This window comes from Zootoca vivipara, chromosome 1 (assembly GCF_965207765.1).
Source record: "Zootoca vivipara chromosome 1, rZooViv2.hap1.1, whole genome shotgun sequence".
In the NCBI taxonomy this organism is placed as follows: domain Eukaryota; kingdom Metazoa; phylum Chordata; class Lepidosauria; order Squamata; family Lacertidae; genus Zootoca; species Zootoca vivipara.
In genome coordinates, this window is record NC_142582.1 from 7,267,068 (window position 1) to 7,286,073 (window position 19,006).

The window sequence follows — 19,006 nt, forward strand, 5'->3', positions numbered from 1 at the left end:
TGGGAGATAGGGGAAGGTTCATTAGACAAAAGAGGAAAAGAGGCTGATGCTCTGACAGCTACGGTACCATCACCCATGGCTCCTTAGGCTTGCCACCCCACACAGCCCTGCTGAAGAATCAGAGAGGGAAGCTCTGACCTCCTACACCCACTGTGCACTCTTCACTCTCTCCAGTTTTGAAAGCCCTGAGGATATTTATGTTCATGGTGCACAGTGTCTATTACAGAGGTGGAGGAAACTGTATCGGGGTGGCGGCGGCTCCACTTCTAAGAGGCCACACCTATAAATGGGCTAAATCCATTTGCATGGAATCATCCCTTAAGCAGCTTGCCCTGTATTTTAAGTAGCTCACCCTACAATGCTGGTGAGTTTCAATGGTATACAGTTCTCTTTAATAAACCTCTTTTCCATTTATAGTGTGCCCCCCATTCTACCTTTAAGCTGTAGTATAATTTCATTATACTACATGGATAAAAATAAGTCAATGAGCCAAACAACAGTATAGTAAATTAATTCTAAAAAAAATCAAGGGGGAAAAGGAAGGATACTTCCAACACTCTTCCCACATGGCTGCTATTCTGGCAACCCTGAGTCAACTGACCCGATCTGAAATGATGCATGATGTTGTACTTAAAATCTCCACTACTTCTCAGCTTCAGCTGCGAATCCAACTTCCTCCTGCAGGCCTAATCAGCTCTCTATGGCCTAAACACACTTATCTGAAGTTACTGTGTTACTTACATGAGCCAATCTATGGCAAATCAGGGCTTTGTGTTCCTAATTACTAATTACTGTAATGTCTCAAGCACTCCAATATTTTATCAGCTAAGCATTTTAAAGTTACAAGCCAATTTTATACCCAATTCTCTGAGAGGGCAAAAATAGAAACTGTAGTATGGGAGCTCTGGACTCTACAGAAGAGAAACAAGAGAGATGAAGATACAAAAAAAGTTTAACTATTAGGTAACTTTTCCCTGAACCAAAGAATTTTGGAATCAAGTAGTTAAGGAATAATTTGATGCCACTAGATGGCAGGCCAACCCAAGAGGCTACAATTTACTATGTGTTTTATACAGGATGTTACCAGAGCAAAGGTATCATAAAACTGCTGCATTTTACTTGGTGCACTTTGGGGGCAAAGAAAACTTTCCTGCTCAACTTATAAAAATCAGAATTGTCAGGGGATTGTTGCGGCTACTCTCGAGTAAAGATGCTCCAGTCTGCTCTGTCTTTAAGAGCTTTATTGTGCATACTATTTACAGTGCAGACACATCAGAAAACATTACTGCCTAGTCTGATTCAGAACCCGGCAACGGTGCTTGTCTGTTTTTGTGCCAGCATAATACTCTGGGGACCCCAAAACACCATCCCCTTGCCCTACGTCTGGGTGCATGACCCAACGTGGGCGCCGGAAGGGGCTGCGTTCCTTCTCCCGTCCTTTGGCTGGAGCGCTGCTGAGGCTCTGACACCTCGCTGCGCTGTCCTTCCTCTTCTGGCCAGCTGGGTCTGATACGTCTTGGAGACCCCTCTCCATCCCGCTCCATTCCTCATTCCCTCCTCCTGACCCGCTGCTTGCACGGTAACTGGGCGAAGTGCTGGTCAGGATGACTGGGGGAGGGTCCCTGTAGGGAGTCCCTCTGACAAGAATCAATCACTTTCACTAGAACTAGTTCAACAGAATACTAACTCCTCTGATCTCTCCACGGTTCATCAGTATACCTTCTCCCCAAAGACTCAGTGGTACTTACCATTTTATTGTGCTCCTAAGATTAGGCTGGCTTACTGTGCTGTCATCAATAAATATCGTTGAACATGAACTATACTTTTTTGTAAGCTGCCCTGGGGAAACCTGTAAGGAGGGAGGGGAAAGCAGCAATATTCTTAAAAATGGTTTCCAATACAACAATTTTTGGGTTCACAGTAAGCACCCACACCCAATCCTACATATTTAAGAATTATGCATTAAAATGCTATTAAAGAAAGCAAAGATACATTAGAAAAAAAATCTTAAATGGCATAGAAGAGAATCTCTCACACCCACCCACCACCTGCCCATTTCAAGTCCTTATCCAGGTCTGGACTCCCTTGTGGATACTATTGTAAAGAGCAGGGGAGAATACACAAGAAGTGACATGTTTAAAGTTGAGGAAAACAACATGTGCCAGCAGTGTGTCATAGAGAAGCTAAACGACTCTGCTGAAGCTCAAGGAAGGTATTCTGGGTTACTTAGACTACAAATGTTCCCCCACTTAAAGCCAATGATTAATTGTGTTTAGTTTTTGGGAAAGGAGCATAGGGCTGCCATACACCCGGATTTTCCTGGATACATCCAGGCATTTTAGGGGTGTCAGGGCAAATTTTTGCGGAATCAGGGAAAAAACAACAACTAAAGCTCAACAACTCTGTCTGGATTTTCACTTTTGGGAATATGGCAACCCTAGGAGAGTGAGTATGAGCACATTACATTACACAACCATGTGCCATCAATATTATAATTAGACAGTTATAAGCTATGAACATCAAAAGGCTCCTCATCCCACCAAACAATTCTAGGAATGCATGTGAAAGTTGGTAGCAGATATCCTAAGGCAGGGGTGAGCTTTGTTTTGCATAATATTTTGTTGTTAATGTACTAGAATCCCTGCGGCTTGTTTAAACAAACAAAGCACATCGTCAGGATCTTAACATTTAACATATAACTAATCTGTCTTTATGTAATTCAGATAATTCCACTGTTCCTGAAGATGCAATGTTCAGACTGAGGCCCACCCAGTCCTGTACTCTGCAGGAATTCCAGCAACTGTCAGTTAACAGGCTGTTGAATGGAAATTAAACATGAACTACCTTCTGCCCAACCGGAGCTTAAGAGTTTACTCCCATTCTACTTTTGCTGCAAAGTGTTTCTGAAACAGAAGGGAAACGGGAGCACAGAGCGCTTGTTCTATCAAGTGTTGGCAGGCAAAAAAATATGGAAGTGACATGCTGAATGGATTAATCACCACTAATCCCATTAGTCACAGGTGACCCTCTCCTGCAGCTCCCACTGAAGTACACATTAATGCTCCTTCTCCATCACAGCATCAGCCATGTGGGAGACAAATTTCATGCTCACTTATTAAATATGCTTTTGCACTTGAAACAATTACATCATGTGAGTGCTTGAACTAAGATATTGTGCAGTCAACAACACCAGCTAGGATTGTGTTCTACTGTGCTATGGAAAAAGGAAACTTAAGAATCATAGAATTGCAGAGTTGGAAATTCTCCCAAAGGTTATCTAGTCCAACCCCCTGCAATGCAGGAACTTAAAAATGCAGTGAATGGTTTAAACATTTGAAGTAAGGAGTGAAACTCTTAAGCTCACTGCATGAAACTAGCTGGGTTTTTGCTTACACCTTTCTTCATTTACTAGATGTACTTACATGGTTGATGTGGTTACTTTTCCTCTTCTCTCTCACTGAAAAGGGAGTGAACACTTTTATTAATGAATGCGTCAACTTCTAAATACATTCTGTCTTTTAGAATGCAATCTGTTTAATTGCTAGGAGTATATATTCAAACCCAATGAATACCACCCAAGGTTTATCCGACAATAATTCAGTTTTCAGTTGAGCACAGTTTATCACTTCCAGGGTGTGTCAATTTAACTTTATGCTGCTTTTTTTGGGAAACCTAACATTTACTCCCAATACAAGAAAGGTTTACAAAGAGTTAGTGCCACTCAAAGCAACAGAACCTTCTGCTCTGCAAAGACAAGGGAGTTACTGCAGCAGTTCATCCTATGGGGAAAATGCATTCAAGACTCTTGGTATTTCATCACTAGAGAGCACTGCTTTAAACATTTACTTGCTAAGTTTGAGCTAATCCAATTGCACTGAATTTTTATACCACGAAGAACATGTGATTACAAAAATAAATGCTGTTAACGAGTTGTGTTATCTAAAGCTACTGAGCTTCAAGTTACAAGGCACACACTCTGCCAGGTTAAACCTAAGTAGATTTTTTTTCAAGCAATGGTCATAGGGCAACCATCTCCTACTGCCAAATTCCTAAATAAGAAATGCAATCATTCCTATTCATTCTAATGAGTAGTGAGGGTTTCAAAAGAACGAATTAAAAGCATATTTTTAAATGCCTTGGGAAATGGCTATGAAGAGCAGCTAAAAATGTTGATGTAGAGTCAGTATTTTGACGGAAGTGGAAGGAGACAGAGGCATATCTCAATCAAAATCTATCCACTCTATCATGTCCTCCCCGCCTTCGTTTTAAGAGAGCAAAAGATAGCTTACCATCTGTTTGGGATTTGCTCAAGAAAATTGTGCTTGCTCTAGGATGGTCAGATGGATTTGATTCCAATGCTAAATCTGAAACAAAGAAACAGAAGGGATGCTATTCCTAAGTTTGAATTTATTTTGGGAAACACATCTACATTCCAAGAAAAGTGAACTTACTCCTAGACATCCTACCTATCCCATACTTCCCAACAGTTACATAATTAGTATCTATATAGTATATTTTTATACAGTACATTTAAACACTACAAGAACCATATCTCAGAATAATAATAATAAGCTTCATACAGTAGTTCATAATAATCAACAGGGTGCTACCACACTAATGTTGAGCATACTGAACTGGTATTTACCCCATTCAGTTGGATTTAAAGTCTGAGTCATCAGCCTGCTCTGAACAGATCAGGGGTGGGGAACTCTGGCCAATGGGCCAATCTGTGTCTGCCATTTCTCTAAACCACCCACCCATCAGCTGATGTCACGGTGACATCAACTAATGGACAGGATGTTCTTGGAAAGTCTGCTCCATGCCAATTGTTTCAACCTTTGAAGAAGATCAACACATTTTGGGGAGCATGCAGTTTTCATTGCTGTGTGGAGCAGTCCCTGCTAGAACCAATGTCTGCTTTGGATACAGGCTCTGACAGAAACTGTGATGAAGAAGCAGGCACTTGCTTTGCAGCACTCTTTGAAAGAGCTCTCCCCACTTTAAAGAGCACCAGAGCAATCTTTAAAGGGGGTGGCAAGACACTGCTGGAAAGCATGTGCTGACTTAAAGCAAGCATTCTTTGCGGTAGTCTCCCCCACACCTTTGAAGATTGCTGTAGCAATCTTTAAAAGGGATGGGAAGAGACTACTGCAAAGAGCATTAGATTTTGACACATGGATGGGGCAACCCACCCGTCAATCATGTGATACCATGGTGACATCATGTGCTAGACCATCAACACTGCCTCAGCTCTTCTGCATGAGCAGCCCTCATTACATACGGTATATAACACATATTGCCCAGTGTTAGAAATTAGCCAGGTGGATTTTGTGACTGGTGCAGATCCAATAGTCACCATGTGGAGATCTCTGAATGCCAGGTTGGTGACTAGTTAAAGCAAAATGTCACTTAGAGAACGATCTGAAATATCTTCCTCGAAGCTTGAATTTTTTAAATAAATTCCATTGCAAAAAAACAAAAACAAAAAACCAAAGCACTTAAACATTCTGTTGTGGCAACTGCAACCTAGGTTTAAAGTGCTATTTGGCGATTAGATTATGTATCTGAGTTTCTAACACCGATATTGCCATGCTAGATCGGCTATTTCAAGTCCATAGTGTGGACAAGCTAATACTATGCTTCCTAGTATAGCTTTAGGCTTCCTAAAGCATCCAGCTGTTCACCAGTAGTTTAGTTTTCCTCTCTGAGTAAACAAAGAAAGTAGCTTTAATTCATTCAAACTACAAGAAAGAAAATTCCACCTAAACATTAGGAAGAACTTCCTGACAGTAAGAGCTGTTCGGCAGTGGAATTTGCTGCCAAGGAGTGTGGTGGAGTCTCCTTCTTTGGAGGTCTTTAAGCAGAGGCTTGACAGCCATCTGTCAGGAATGCTTTGATGGTGTTTCCTGCTTGGCAGGGGGTTGGACTGGATGGCCCTTGTGGTCTCTTCCAACTCTATGATTCTATGATTCTAATTATGCCAAACCTTTAAAAATCTACAGGCAGTCCCCAAGAATTTCAAGAAGTTGGTTAAGAACACTTTCCAAGTATGAATGGGAAACATACATTAAAACAAATATTTTACACTTAGATCATTGAAGTTGGATTTACTTCTAAGAGACATGAGTCACCAGAAAGCTTGTAAATACGGTACTGAAACTGTTAAGAAATTCATATAAAGGATACTGAGTTGGGGGGAACCCAACCACAAGGCATTTTCGATGCTATGAGGTCGTCTCAGGTCAGGATTACTTTTTCAGTTTTAACTTTAAAAAATTATGAATACACTATTGTAGCTTTATAATATATATAAGTACCTTTCCTACCCTACCTAGCTGCCTTTCTCCCAGCCCAGTTCACTAGAGGCAGAAACATACCACAAATGTGTAGCAGCTGCTTTATGTGTTAATAGTGTGTGCCAGAGCAACTCTCGCACTTGGGTCTTGATTTTTGGCACGCTTGCAAAGATAGTTGGCCATAAAATGACCTATGCTATATAGACACAGGATTCACTTATACTTCACCAGACGGACTTAAATACAAAGGAACCACATGTGCTGCAGATTAACAGAATACACTGCAGTTTACCAGAGGGGAATTTTCAGCAGCAAGGCCCAGGTCTCTGCCAAGGAGGAACAGCTGCTCCAAGGGATTTAAATTGTAGACATACTGGTATGCCTTTGGACAGCTGACAGTGAAAGTTTATGCTGCAATGAGACAATTTCCTCTCTAAGGCACAGCAGTTTCTCTCTTTGACATACTAATATGGATATAATAATAAATCATAGAGTTGGAAGGGACCCCGAAGGTCATCTAGGCCAACCCCTTGCAATGCAGGAATCACCCCCTGCAATGCAGAATGTCCTTGCATAATTTTGAGTGGAAGTTGGATAGCAAATGCATGAATGACATTGTTACATTTCTGTCCTAGTATTGTAGAGTTGGAACATTCCCTACACACCCTGTCATGTTTCCACACACACAGCATGTGTGTTTGCCTATTTGCATATAGTGTTGGAACACAAGCTGTGTGTCTGCCTTGGGTGTGATTGGGAACACGTAAGTGCTAAACCTATGTCCTGCATCTTGTTTAATTTGGGCCTCAGTGAATGGTAGAGATAGGGGAAGCATTGGAATATGCAACTGTACCACCTGAAGTGGTATGTTTCAGGAAAAGCTCCAACTCTTTATTCTTCTGTCTCTGAACTGACATGCGCAGAAGCGATTTCCAGCATCTGGGCATGCCCAGACACCGTTTCTTGCATCTGCACATGCGCAGATGCCATTTCCGGCACCACTTGGCGAGTCTCTGCACCGCGCCACCATTTAGCGCGGTGGGGCGCGGGGACTTGCCAAGCGGGCGGCTTGGTGACCGAGCGGCTCATGTGCCGGATAAACGGCCTCCATGGCCCGGAGGTTGCTGATGCCTGGTCTATAACAGGGGTCAGCAACCTTTTCCAGCTGCGGGCCGGTCCACCATCCCTCAGACCTTGTGGGGGGCCGGACTATATTGGGGGGGGGTGAACAAATTCCTATGCCCCACAAATAACCCAGAGATACATTTTAAATAAAAGCACACATTCTACTTATGTAAAAAAACGCTGATTCCCGGACCGTCCGCAGGCCAGATTGAGCAGTTGTTGCTATCTGGCTTTCATGACTGAATCAGGTATTGCCTGTACTTCATAGCTTAGCATACACCATGTGAACCAGCTCAGATTATAAAGCTTCTACATAACAAATACTAATATTTCAAAGTTGGTCAGTTTTTAACGACTTTCCTGAATTACTTTTCTTAGTTCCAATGCAGCATCTGCTGTCATAAGCTGCTGCCAAATCTTATGACATTTTATAATAAAAAGCTTCTAAAAGGCTTGTCATAGGGTGCCAAACCCATTTATTTCACTGCATTTTTGTTTTAAGATGGATTTGTAATTTTTAATAATGTTGTTTCACTTCTGAAGATAGCTTGATTTGAAATAAAATCTGTAATGTAATAAAGCATGTTAAATTCTACAGTTCTTAAAGCCCAATTATGATGCACACTCACACAGAATCAGTGGGGGGGGGGAATATTGTCTGGAAAAAATCTGACACCTTATAAATATGATACAATGGAACACATTTATTATTGAAGAAATGATTGACATTTGTAACTATGAACTAAAAAGAAAGACATCCACTTTCTATCTAATGTGCAAGAACAGTGGTCCAGATTCTTCTGGAAAATTCTGAAGACCTAGGCCACGATCTAATGCAGGGGTCAGCAACCTTTTTCAGCCGTGGTCCAGTCCACCGTCCCTCAGACCATGTGGTGGGCCAGACTACCGTATATTTTTGGGGGAGGGGGAATGAACAAATTCCTATGCCCCAGAAATAACCCAGAGATGCATTTTAAATAAAAGGACACCTTTTACTCATGTAAAAACAGGCTGATTCCCAGACCATCCACAGGCTGGATTTAGAAGGCGATTGGGCCTTAGGTTGCCTACCCCTGATGTAATGCATTTAATTCTGTACTGGACTGTGGCTCTTGTCTTCAGGTGAGTGATGCTGCCATGTGAACACAGCCAGACAAAAATCCAGTAGCTTCACAATCACTTCCCTTGTTTTTAAAAGAGATACAATTGTGGATTGTACAAAGAATGCATGCTGCATGACCAAAGGTTTCGGATTATGCTTCTAGGTAGTATAAAAGGCTTTATTTAATTGAAGAAGTATTTTAACTGCCATAGCAACCAAGTAGTGGGTATGGCTGTTCGGGAAGTATGTTTTAGACAATGGGGAAATTGATTTAAATTAATCTTTACTTAAGCAGGTTAAAGCCACAGATTTAAATCAAGCCACTGGATGAGTTCAAGCCCATTTTATAATCCTGTCCTAAGCACCCTAACTTTCTGGAAACTGGGGTAGAAGTTACACAACAAAAGCCATTTACTTTCGATCTCACTGAGGAAGCATCCAAAATGTTTGGTTTATAGAATCGTATGTATTCATGATTTGCCATAAAACAACACATGGCCTATCATGACATGTATAATGCTTAACCCAAACGTGCATGCCCTTTTCCATTGTTTTGTTAAAAGAGCCGCTTACTGTAACCAACATTTAAGGCAAGCCAATGATTTTCATCCACCCTCTGGAGTTATAGCTCCCAAATTTTAAAGCCTTTATAGAAGTTCAGCCACCTATTTCCTAGCCCCAAGGAAGAAAGCAAAACCAAATGAAAAAAGGTCCACTGAATTAAAAAACTCAGCTGCGCTTTCCAAAAACATTTAGATTGCTACACTGTCTGACATATTTTTCAGAATTGGTTGTAGTGGACTTTAAATGCTGTCTTAAATGACTCTGATACAACTCAAAAGACCAGTTCCTTTTCCTATTAGATATTATAGACTAACTTTTACAGAATATGCAAAACTATCTGCCCTTTGCTTTGGACTAGCTTGCGGCCCATGACTTACAGCAGGCATCCCCAAACTTCGGCCCTCCAGTTGCTTTGGACTACAATTCCCATCTTCCCCGACCACTGGTCCTGTTAGCTAGGGATCATGGGAGTTGTAGCCCAAAAACATCTGGAGGGCCGCAGTTTGGGGATGCCTGACTTACAGGAAGACAGCAAAGTGAAATGGCAACCCAACTGAGATTAAATACAGGCATACTGTACATCAGAGATATTGGCGGTTTGGTAGCAGACTACCATAATAAAGAAAGTATCACAATAAAATGAGTCATACCCTTTTTTTGTTTGTTTCCCAATACATATAAAAGTTATATGTTTACACTATACTGTAGTAGTCTATTAAGCCAGGCCACCTTGGCTGCATGGGTGGGAGGGCAAAAACCCAGCTCCAGCCTAAGCCGGCTCCACTCTCATAGCCAGAAGAGGGACAGTGGTGGTAGGGGGCTTGCTGCCCCTGGAAATGGTAAGGCTGCCTGCAGCTGCACCCGTGTCCTAAGGTAACAATATCTGCAACGTGCAATAAAGTGAGCTATGCCTGTATATTGTAAGTTTAGTTGGCCATTATTCTCATGAAGAAGGAAAGTGTCTTGTATTCCCTGTCATTTCCGTTTCGTCTGTCTTTCCTTAGGTCTCTTACCGTTGGATTTTATGCATATTTCATCAGCAAGTCTCACTGGCTTCAGTAGGATTTACTTTAATGTGTGTAGGATTGTAGGAAGATCAGCTTCTTTAAATAATAGCCTCTGCCCAAATATTAATTAAAAACAAGCAACAAGACAAAGACAAATAATCACAGTAAAAGAAGTGATAAACCACCAGCAGCAAGCCGTAAAACTAACATTAAAACACAATAAAAGATCTAATGAATTTTGTATAAAAATGTAAAGGAAAATATAAACCCTGGCATCAAAAGGATGACTTGTGCACTTACACAGGCAGGTCTCTCTGAGGAGGGCAAGAGGCATACCTAGGGTCCCACCTGCTGTCACCAGGGGGCGGGGGAATCACTTTACAATAGCCACATTAAAAATAACATTATGCATCCCAAGTACTGTACTTGAAGTGTCCGGGCTGAGAAGGATGGAAAGAATTGCATGCCTTTGTCCCGCAGTGTATTGCCACACAGTTTCGCCAAACACACATAAGTCATATGTCATACATTCCCTAGTCTTGATAGGTGATTTTGTGCCTATCAAGACTAGATATTCTCTCTCCAGTAGCCATCTGACAAACCCCATGAAGCAGCGGAACTCAGAGAAGGATAGCAGCCAGTGCAGGTGGGAAACCACCACAGTAATATGATCAGATTGCCAGGTCCCCAATACCCTTGCTGCCTTGTTTAGGATTGGGTTGTTTCCAGCTGTTTGATGTTGTTTCCAGATCTTTTTCAGAGGCAGCCTTGTGTATAACACAGTGTTCGAAACTCCCATTGTTCTAGGTGCAATTTGCGACAGAGAATTTAATTAGCGTGAACAGATTCTGAGCTCTGGGTGCAGTACTGTGCTTAAAACTTCAGTTTAAAACTGCAGAGTGGAAGAAAAGAGGACCTTCCTCTGCCTCCCCACTTCCAGATAGTCTCTGAAGACTGGAGAAGAGACCCCCTTCAGAATAGTATGCAGGTGGGCAGGGGAAGGACTAGACCATGTGTGAAAAATGAACGTAATATTTTAGCTGCAGTTCATTCATTTTCAGCTTTGTATTCTTGGTATTAAAAAATCATGCCTAGACATTCCGTTGTTGCACCCATAACCTAGGTTTAAGGTACCATTTAGCTCTTAGCTTTCATATCTCAGTTTCTAACACTGGTGTATCACATTACTCCAAGCAGAAGGTTATAAGAAAGAACATAGGTAGTCTAGAGGGCTACAGTTGATATATCAACCAAAGCTGATGAAGGGCACTTCATGCCACTGAGGCTACTTGCATCGACAGTGATAACACCAGACCTATGGTGTACTGTGAATCTGATCCTTACGGTGGAGGCAGGTGAACCACCACCTAACAAAACCATAATCTTATCTGGATTGGGGCATTACTGTACCTAGTCACTGATGACTAAGTTGAAAAGGAGAGATAGAGCTGGGTGTCATCTGTGTCTACTGAAGACACCAGTGTTAAATTTGTGGATGACTTCTCTAAGCAATTTCATGTGGATATTAAACAGTTTGGGAGATGATAATATAAGAGCCCCGTGGGACCCCATAACATACTTGCCAAGGAGCAGAGCAATAACCCCCTCAATGCCACCAGGACCTCAACCATCCAAGTAGGAGTGTAGCCACCGCAATGCAATTATTCCGACTCAGAACAGTCTAACCAGAAGGATGCCAATGCTGAAAGCTGCCTAGAGGTCCAAAGGAATCAACAGTGTTATATTCCTCTTGGTCCTTACTATTACCATACAGATCATCCCACAGGGCAACCCTTCCAAAACTGGGCCTAAAGCCCACATGTAATTTTATATTTTCGAGCTGGAACTGATAGTATTGCAGATCCTTTCCTCTGAGAGGTGCCTTGTGAGAAAGGCCTGGTGTTTGCTCATGTGTGCTCTGTTGCAAAAGCAAGCTGTAGCATGTTTCACTCCTAGACTTGCCATAGCTACTCCAAAAGAAAAAGCTGCTCAGCACTAAGCATTAACCCTTCTGAATACTTTGAAGGTAACTGTGGAGTGTTAGGTTTGCTTCCCCTTTCTTCACTCTAATACTGTTTTGCAGAGTTGTACACTTGCAAATTTTAACAAGGAGCGCTTTCCCTTTTCTAACAATATTGTAGTTTAATTTTATCTACTCCCACTGTTTTTATTGCTACTTTTTATTGCTCCTGCTTTTCTCTGCTGCTATTATTACTGCATTTAGAAGTTTCTGAGCCTGTAATTTTTACTATCCAGGCATTTATGGAACTTTATGTTGCTAACTGCATATTACGATTCTCCTGATTATTGGTTTTTAATGTTATTATTTAGTGTGAATCTAAATTGACCTAAGTGTTGTTCATTGCCTCAAGCACCTTGGAAAACAGAGGCAAAACTAAAATATTATCAATAAAAATTTACTGAAGCCCCCACTGCACTTTTTCTGAAACAGAACGAAGAAATTATTGTTTGTGCCATTATGACAGTCAAAAAACTCATACAGCATAGCTGCCAAGTTCTCCCTTTTGTAAAGGAAAATTCCCTTATGCTGAATAGGCTTCCTCGCGAGAAAAGGGAAAACTTGGCAGCTATGTCATACAGCAAGGCAACCACACAGCCATCATTTGAAGAATTTGGCCACATTTATCTGTTTGCGACCGCTTTGGTTTCCAACCTCCGCGGACCCGGAAGTGTTTACATCCAGGTTCTGCGGCGCTCGGATGCGCATAAGCGATCTGGGCAGCGCGCAGAAGCGTGCCTCGGGGAGTGACGAACTCGGGGAGCGACCGGCTCAGCGGAACCAATTGTGGTCTAAACGGAGGTATGACTGTATTTCCAACCAGTCAATCAAGAAGATTAACCAATAAGATTGTTCACAAATAACGAGAGAGATTTGAAGAGCATAACTTCAAACTTCTCTTGGTGGATGCATTTCTGTCTTCTCAATGAGTAATATCTTACTTCCACATTAACTTCAATAGCAAAGTACACCTACTGTGTCCTGTTCACACTGCTAGTTCAAGGGGGGAATAAAATATTGCTTTTTATCTTCAGCAATCTCCCATGGATACTTCCTGTTGTTGAGAAGCCTGGAAGATACACCATGGTTCCTTGCTGCCTACATCCTGTCTGGTTGCTTGCAAGAAAAATACCGTTAAGCATTCTGACACTATTCATCCAATGCTGCGAGCTTATTTTATTGCAGATGTAGAGGTATACAGTACTGTATTTCAAATTGAGCATTAGAAAAAATACTGCCAAACTGCACCACACACATGAGAAGAGGTTGGTTACAGTACTGATGTGCATAATCAGAAAGCAGCTATAACTGAGTAAGACTGATAAATTCTTCTTTGGCAATCACTCGTAGCCGAGTAAGATTGTCTTCTATAAACACGATTTTAACAATGGGTCCGTAAGTGACTGTGGAGGCCAATTCTGGATCCACATGTCCTTCCACAGTGGGGACATTGGTTTCCAGGCGGGAGTTGATAATGGTGTGGATTTGCCAAGCGTGATAAATATTTTCCTGTGTCAAAGTACTCTTTGATAGGTACAACTAATTTTAGTATTATTCCTTTGTTTCAGGAAGCAAACATAACTTAGTTTCTCTCCCCCAGGAAACCTGCATGGAACAAGAGCTGGGTGGGAGTGGGTTGCTTATATCTGACTTTACTACTGTAACTTAACTTCCTGTTGGTCTGGATATAGCTTGCCATTGTCCAGCTATATTATGTCATTTTTAAGTTAGCTTCCAGAATTCCATTGTTCCACCACCCATTTCCTTCCTTCCAATAAACACACAGGAAATCCACTGGTTAAGACACTCATACTTGTCTTAACACTTGCACTCTGAACACAACTTTTGTATCACAATTCATAACTACATATTGGTTATTAGAAGCAGCATGTCTCCGTTTTAAAAAGGTATCAAGTGTCCCCAACAAGAAATAAGTTCTGGGATTGGTATGCATTATACAAATTTAAGATGGAATGTATTTGCTTACATTGCATATTTTTTGTTTCCAAACATCATTATAGGAAGATGCCATCACAACTGCACTTCCAATCCTTAATACAAAGGCAGTTTCTTGTTAAAGTAAACAAGTCACGTTCAAAGGAATTGCCAGGGAAGTAGGGGAGAAGGGTTAGATTTCCCCAAGAGTTGCCCAGATCCTCTAGTTGAGATCTGAATCCCTTCTTTCATACTGGAGTACGAACTACTTCAATCTAGTCCAAAGATGCTTTGCCAGATTAGTAAAATATACACAAATGTTAAAGTCTAACACACACACACACCGATTATATGCCAAGAAGTGGAAGTGTATATATAACTCCACAAAATGGTCAGATCACTCTGGAAAAGTGTTGCGCTTGTTCCCATTATTAATGGAGAGCTGCTGCTCATCTGGAGCCAAGTTATACTATATGGCTGTATACTGTATATAAAAATTATCCAACTGCTCTCAATGCAACACTTACTAGAAGACCATGAGAGAAGAGTGAACAATAACTTCAAGGCTGGATTGCAGTTCTCTCTATAAGATAGCTTTTGGGAGAAAGGAAAACAGATGACCATATACTGGACTTTGAAAGACAAGCAGCAACACTATGCAGCCTGTGTGCAATGAGAGCTGTTGCCATTCAGCTTTTGTAAACAGCCCCAGTATTGGAAAAGGTACTGTTTCAACCGATCAGACACAGCAAATAATCTCCATGAAGATGATGAAAAACAATGGCTGATACAGTACTAAGAAAGACAGCAAGAAAAGTTTTCACAACACAGCTATCTACTACCAGTTCTGGAATTATAGGGGAGAAGGCAAATGACCCTACACAAACCCACAAGGGTATTAATGAAGTAAACAAACATAATTAATTTTTAAAAATAAATAAGTGGGGGTGGCACTCCTGTAATTTTGAACTGCTACCAGGGACGCGGGTGGCGCTGTGGGTTAAACCACTGAGCCTAGGGCTTGCCGATCAGAAAGTCGGCGGTTTGAATCCCTGCGACGGGGTGAGCTCCCGTTGCTCGGTCTCTGCTCCTGCCAACCTAGCAGTTCAAAAACACGTCAAAGTGCAAGTAGATAAATAAGTACCGCTCCGGCGGGAAGGTAAACCGCGTTTCCGTGTGCTGCTCTGGTTCGCCAGAAGCAGCTTAGTCATGCTGGCCACATGACCTGGAAGCTGTACGCCGGCTCCCTCGGCCAGTAAAACAAGATGAGCGCCGCAACCCCCAAGTCGTCCGTGACTGGACCTAATGGTCAGGGGTCCCTTTACCTTTACCAGAAGAAAACACAACAGGAACAATGTCTTCAAGACCAACCCACCAGGTCATCTCTTCTTCTGCAGGCACTTTTATTATCAATCTTTTCCATTGTTCAGCCTCAGTAACTACTTATCTTATAAGGGAAACAGAAGGGTTATCCACACCCATTTCCAGAAGGGTTATCCACACCCATTTCCCCCCAAGTAGCAACGACTACTTTCCTATTAAATTCAGCAGTGAAGTACTCCACTTCTGAGCTGTTTTGCATTCCCACTTTTCACTTGGAATTAAGCTACTCCTTCTCAGCTTTGCATTTAGACTCCAAGTCTACAAGTAGGCACAGTGTGCTCCTATCTGTACACCTTGAACCTGGAGTCATCCCTTGGTGGCACTTTAAGTGGAACAGAATGTTAGGAAATGACTTTCATATATCAGTTTAACCCATTAGCAGCGCACTGCCATCATTTGATAGGTGCTTGATGGCGCACCATGGTCCTAGTTCATACTGATGATTATTAAAAGCAAAATGAAGACCTGGAGTTGCTGTCTCAATCTGGACAAGAGCATATGGGATGACTGGATTACAAGCCTGATGAAAAGTTAGCCATTCTGGTTAATGGACGAATTGGAAAGTAATAAACATAAATAATTTCTCTTTAATCTTCCCCACCTCTAAGGTTCCAAGTACAGGCAGAAACATTCACAGTGATACACTACAAGCTAAAGAAATGTTCATCACATTATTACTCTTCTGACATACTGTTTAATCTTGTTTCCAGACACAGATTTATCTGAATGCCGAACAGACCCATAAATCACACACAGACTGCATCAGTTTCTGTGCTGATCACTGCCAGTCCAGGAGGCAGGCCAGGGACTAGCAAGGGCAGCATAGTCCAAAACTTGTGTAATGAACGATGTTTTGTGTTTGCGTTTTGAGGGTAGGAGAAGGAAATCCATTGGGAGTATAATGTTAAAAGGGGATGGGGAGGCTGAAAAGGTCATAGGATGATAACTTGGTGGCAGTGGGAACTTTGGTCAGTTGACAGGAAAGGAGAGAGATTAGCCAGTTAGGAATACCGTAGGTTTGGGAGATTACTAGTTCTAATTACAGGTACATTCACTCCAGATTTCAGTTCACTGTGAATTTGCTGTCATTGCTACTCAAATAAACATTGTGCTGTTAACCCTTTGTGACCAGTGTCAGAAACTCATATGTACAGTGAGGGGGGAAAGTATTTGATCCCCTGCTAAATTTGCCCGTTTGCTCTCTGACAAAGAAATGACCAGTCCACGACCAGCCTCACAGCTACAATAAACCTACCATTAAAATTATGGACTGGTCTTTTTTTTGTCAGAGGGCAAACAGGCAAATTTAGCATTTTCCCCCTCACTGTATAAACTATGTGTCAAATGGCTCCTTAATCCAAGGTTGCAGTTGCCAAAACGAAGTGTCTAGTTGCCATTTTGGAGCAAGATGGGTCTAAAGCCTTATTTTTCAAAAGATGGACAGGCTGTGATTATCAGTTAAACATCTCACTAGTTCAGAGGACAACCTTGAGCTAGGCTAAGAACTTTGAGAACTTAAAGAAGAAAAGTCACTTTATCCAGGGACAGACAACATATATATTGGTCTATTCCTACCTCTTTTTCTTAATGGTGACACAGACAATTCATAATGTAGGAATATTCTTCACAACTGTGAGCAGGGCAGTGGGGTGGGGTAACTGAAGACAAGCTACAACAATTAACTACAACATTGTTCACTGCTGCTACTCAGGCTGCACAGAAAAAGCAATTTTGGTTTGTGATATTCATTCTGATTGTGTAGATAAAATATAACGGTTAGTATTCTACAGGATGTGATTTTAATGTGTGAAAACGGTCCAGATCCAATGATTCCCTGGCACCTTCACTTGGTCGCAAGTGACCAAGAGTCAGGTGCAAAATGTGCTTCACTAATTTTAAACACTGGGCGCAAGAAATATGCTATCCCAGGCACATGACACATTTGTGCCCTCTTCCTTGCATGATGGGTTAATCTGGCTACTAACCAGAAGGCTGGTGATTAGATTGACCCTGAGGTCCCTTCCAACTTAGATTTTGTGAGCCATCCTTTCTCAAACTCGGGTCCCCAGATGTTACTGGGACTACAACTCCCACCACCTTAACTACCAGAACCAGCGGTCAGGGCTGATGGGAATTGTAGCCCCAACACATCTGGGGACCGGAGTTTGAGAAAGGCTGTAGGGATCTCACCCAGCGGGGATCTGAAAATAGCCCTTGTCCGAGTAACGGTCATTTTGAAGGCTTCGGGGATAACACGGAGAAGCCACGGAACGAAAGAGGCTTCACTTTCACGCCCCCCAAACTTCCTGAGCCCCCCCGGGGGTCCTCGCCTCCCCCCCCCGCCACTCTCCCTCACTCACCATCCGGGAACTCGCGGTCGCTGATGTGCTGCAGGTGGGGGCCGCCCCCTCCGGGATCCGAGTCCCCCGACTCGGCCTCAGTGACCTCCCGGTAGGCGCCCGCCCTCCGCTCGAGCCCCACGGCCACCGCCCCGCTCCCGCCGCCACCGCCCCCTCCGGCGGACCCCGCCCTCAGCGTCGACCCACGGACCCGGCCGAGCTTGGGGCTGGCGCCGGGAGAGACGCAGCAGGTGACGGTGTTCCCCATGGCGGAGTGGGAGAGCAGCAGCAGGAGAAGCCGCCGCCGCCGCTTGGGCTGGGCCCGAGCCCGGCTATAGAAGGCCTCGGCGACGGCAGCAGCAGCAACAGCAGCAGCGTCGCCTCATTGTCACGCCGGCGCCGCCGCCGCCGCTTCTGTTGCCGCCTCGCCGCCCTGCGCCTTTGCCCAGCCCCGCTCGCGAACAAGCCGCTCCCGCCCCCCCCTCAGCAGCCGCAGCCGGAAGACCCGGGCAGAAGCCGCTTTCCCAACGGTCCCCGCGGCGGCGGAGGTAGCGGCGGCAGCGGCGCCCTTGCGCACGCGTCAGCCAATCGCCGGCCGCGCCCTCCGCTCCCACGTGACAAACCCCACCACCACTTTGCCCCTCCCGCGCGCCAGCGACATATCATCTGAAGGCTAAACTGGGGGGGGGGGGGGCGGACGGACGGACGAGGGACCGGGCGGCAGGAACGTGGGCGCCACCCGAAGCCACGTGATGGGGGCGTGGTCGAGAAACGGATATGTGCGGGCGCGCATAAATATATGCTTCTTTCTTCTTTGGCGATCACTCGTACCCGAGTAAGATTGTCTTCCATAAACACGGTTTTAACAATGATCCAATTCATTGATCCATTGTTATAAAAAGCAGGCTGGCTCAGCAGTCTGTCAGTCCTGTTCCAGCCAAATAAAATGCTGCTTTAGATGAATCGCTGTGTCGTCGACTCAAACACACACACGAGATCCAACCACCTACCTACGGTTCTTCCCGTGCTCAGGGAGACAGCTCCATGTGCTGAGAACCCTCTTCCAGTTTCGTATCAAGCGGGAAAGCTAGTCTAAACTATTTAGACTCAGAAATCAGGTGAGAGTTACACTGCTCTGCATGTTTCTGTCTCTGTGATCTTGTCCGGTTCCTTGTTGTTTTTCGGCATAGCCCCGCCCCGATGCCTAAACCCCGCCCTCCCAGCTCCTCACATTA

At 43.4% G+C, this 19,006-nt stretch overlaps 1 protein-coding gene across 1 annotated transcript in view; it reads right to left on the minus strand.

Annotated features, from left to right (window-relative positions):
* Positions 1–18,341, minus strand: part of CCNYL1 (cyclin Y like 1) — a 32,633-nt gene extending 14,292 nt beyond the window's left edge. The window contains exons 1-4 of the mRNA XM_035138216.3: positions 17,793–18,341; positions 4,290–4,364; positions 3,423–3,457; positions 1,749–1,849 (exon numbers count right to left, since the gene is read on the minus strand). Coding sequence (XP_034994107.1) covers positions 1,749–1,849; positions 3,423–3,457; positions 4,290–4,364; positions 17,793–18,039 — 458 coding nt within the window. The 5' untranslated portion in view covers positions 18,040–18,341. The remainder of the gene's footprint in view (positions 1–1,748; positions 1,850–3,422; positions 3,458–4,289; positions 4,365–17,792) is intronic.
* Positions 18,342–19,006: the final 665 nt, after the last annotated feature.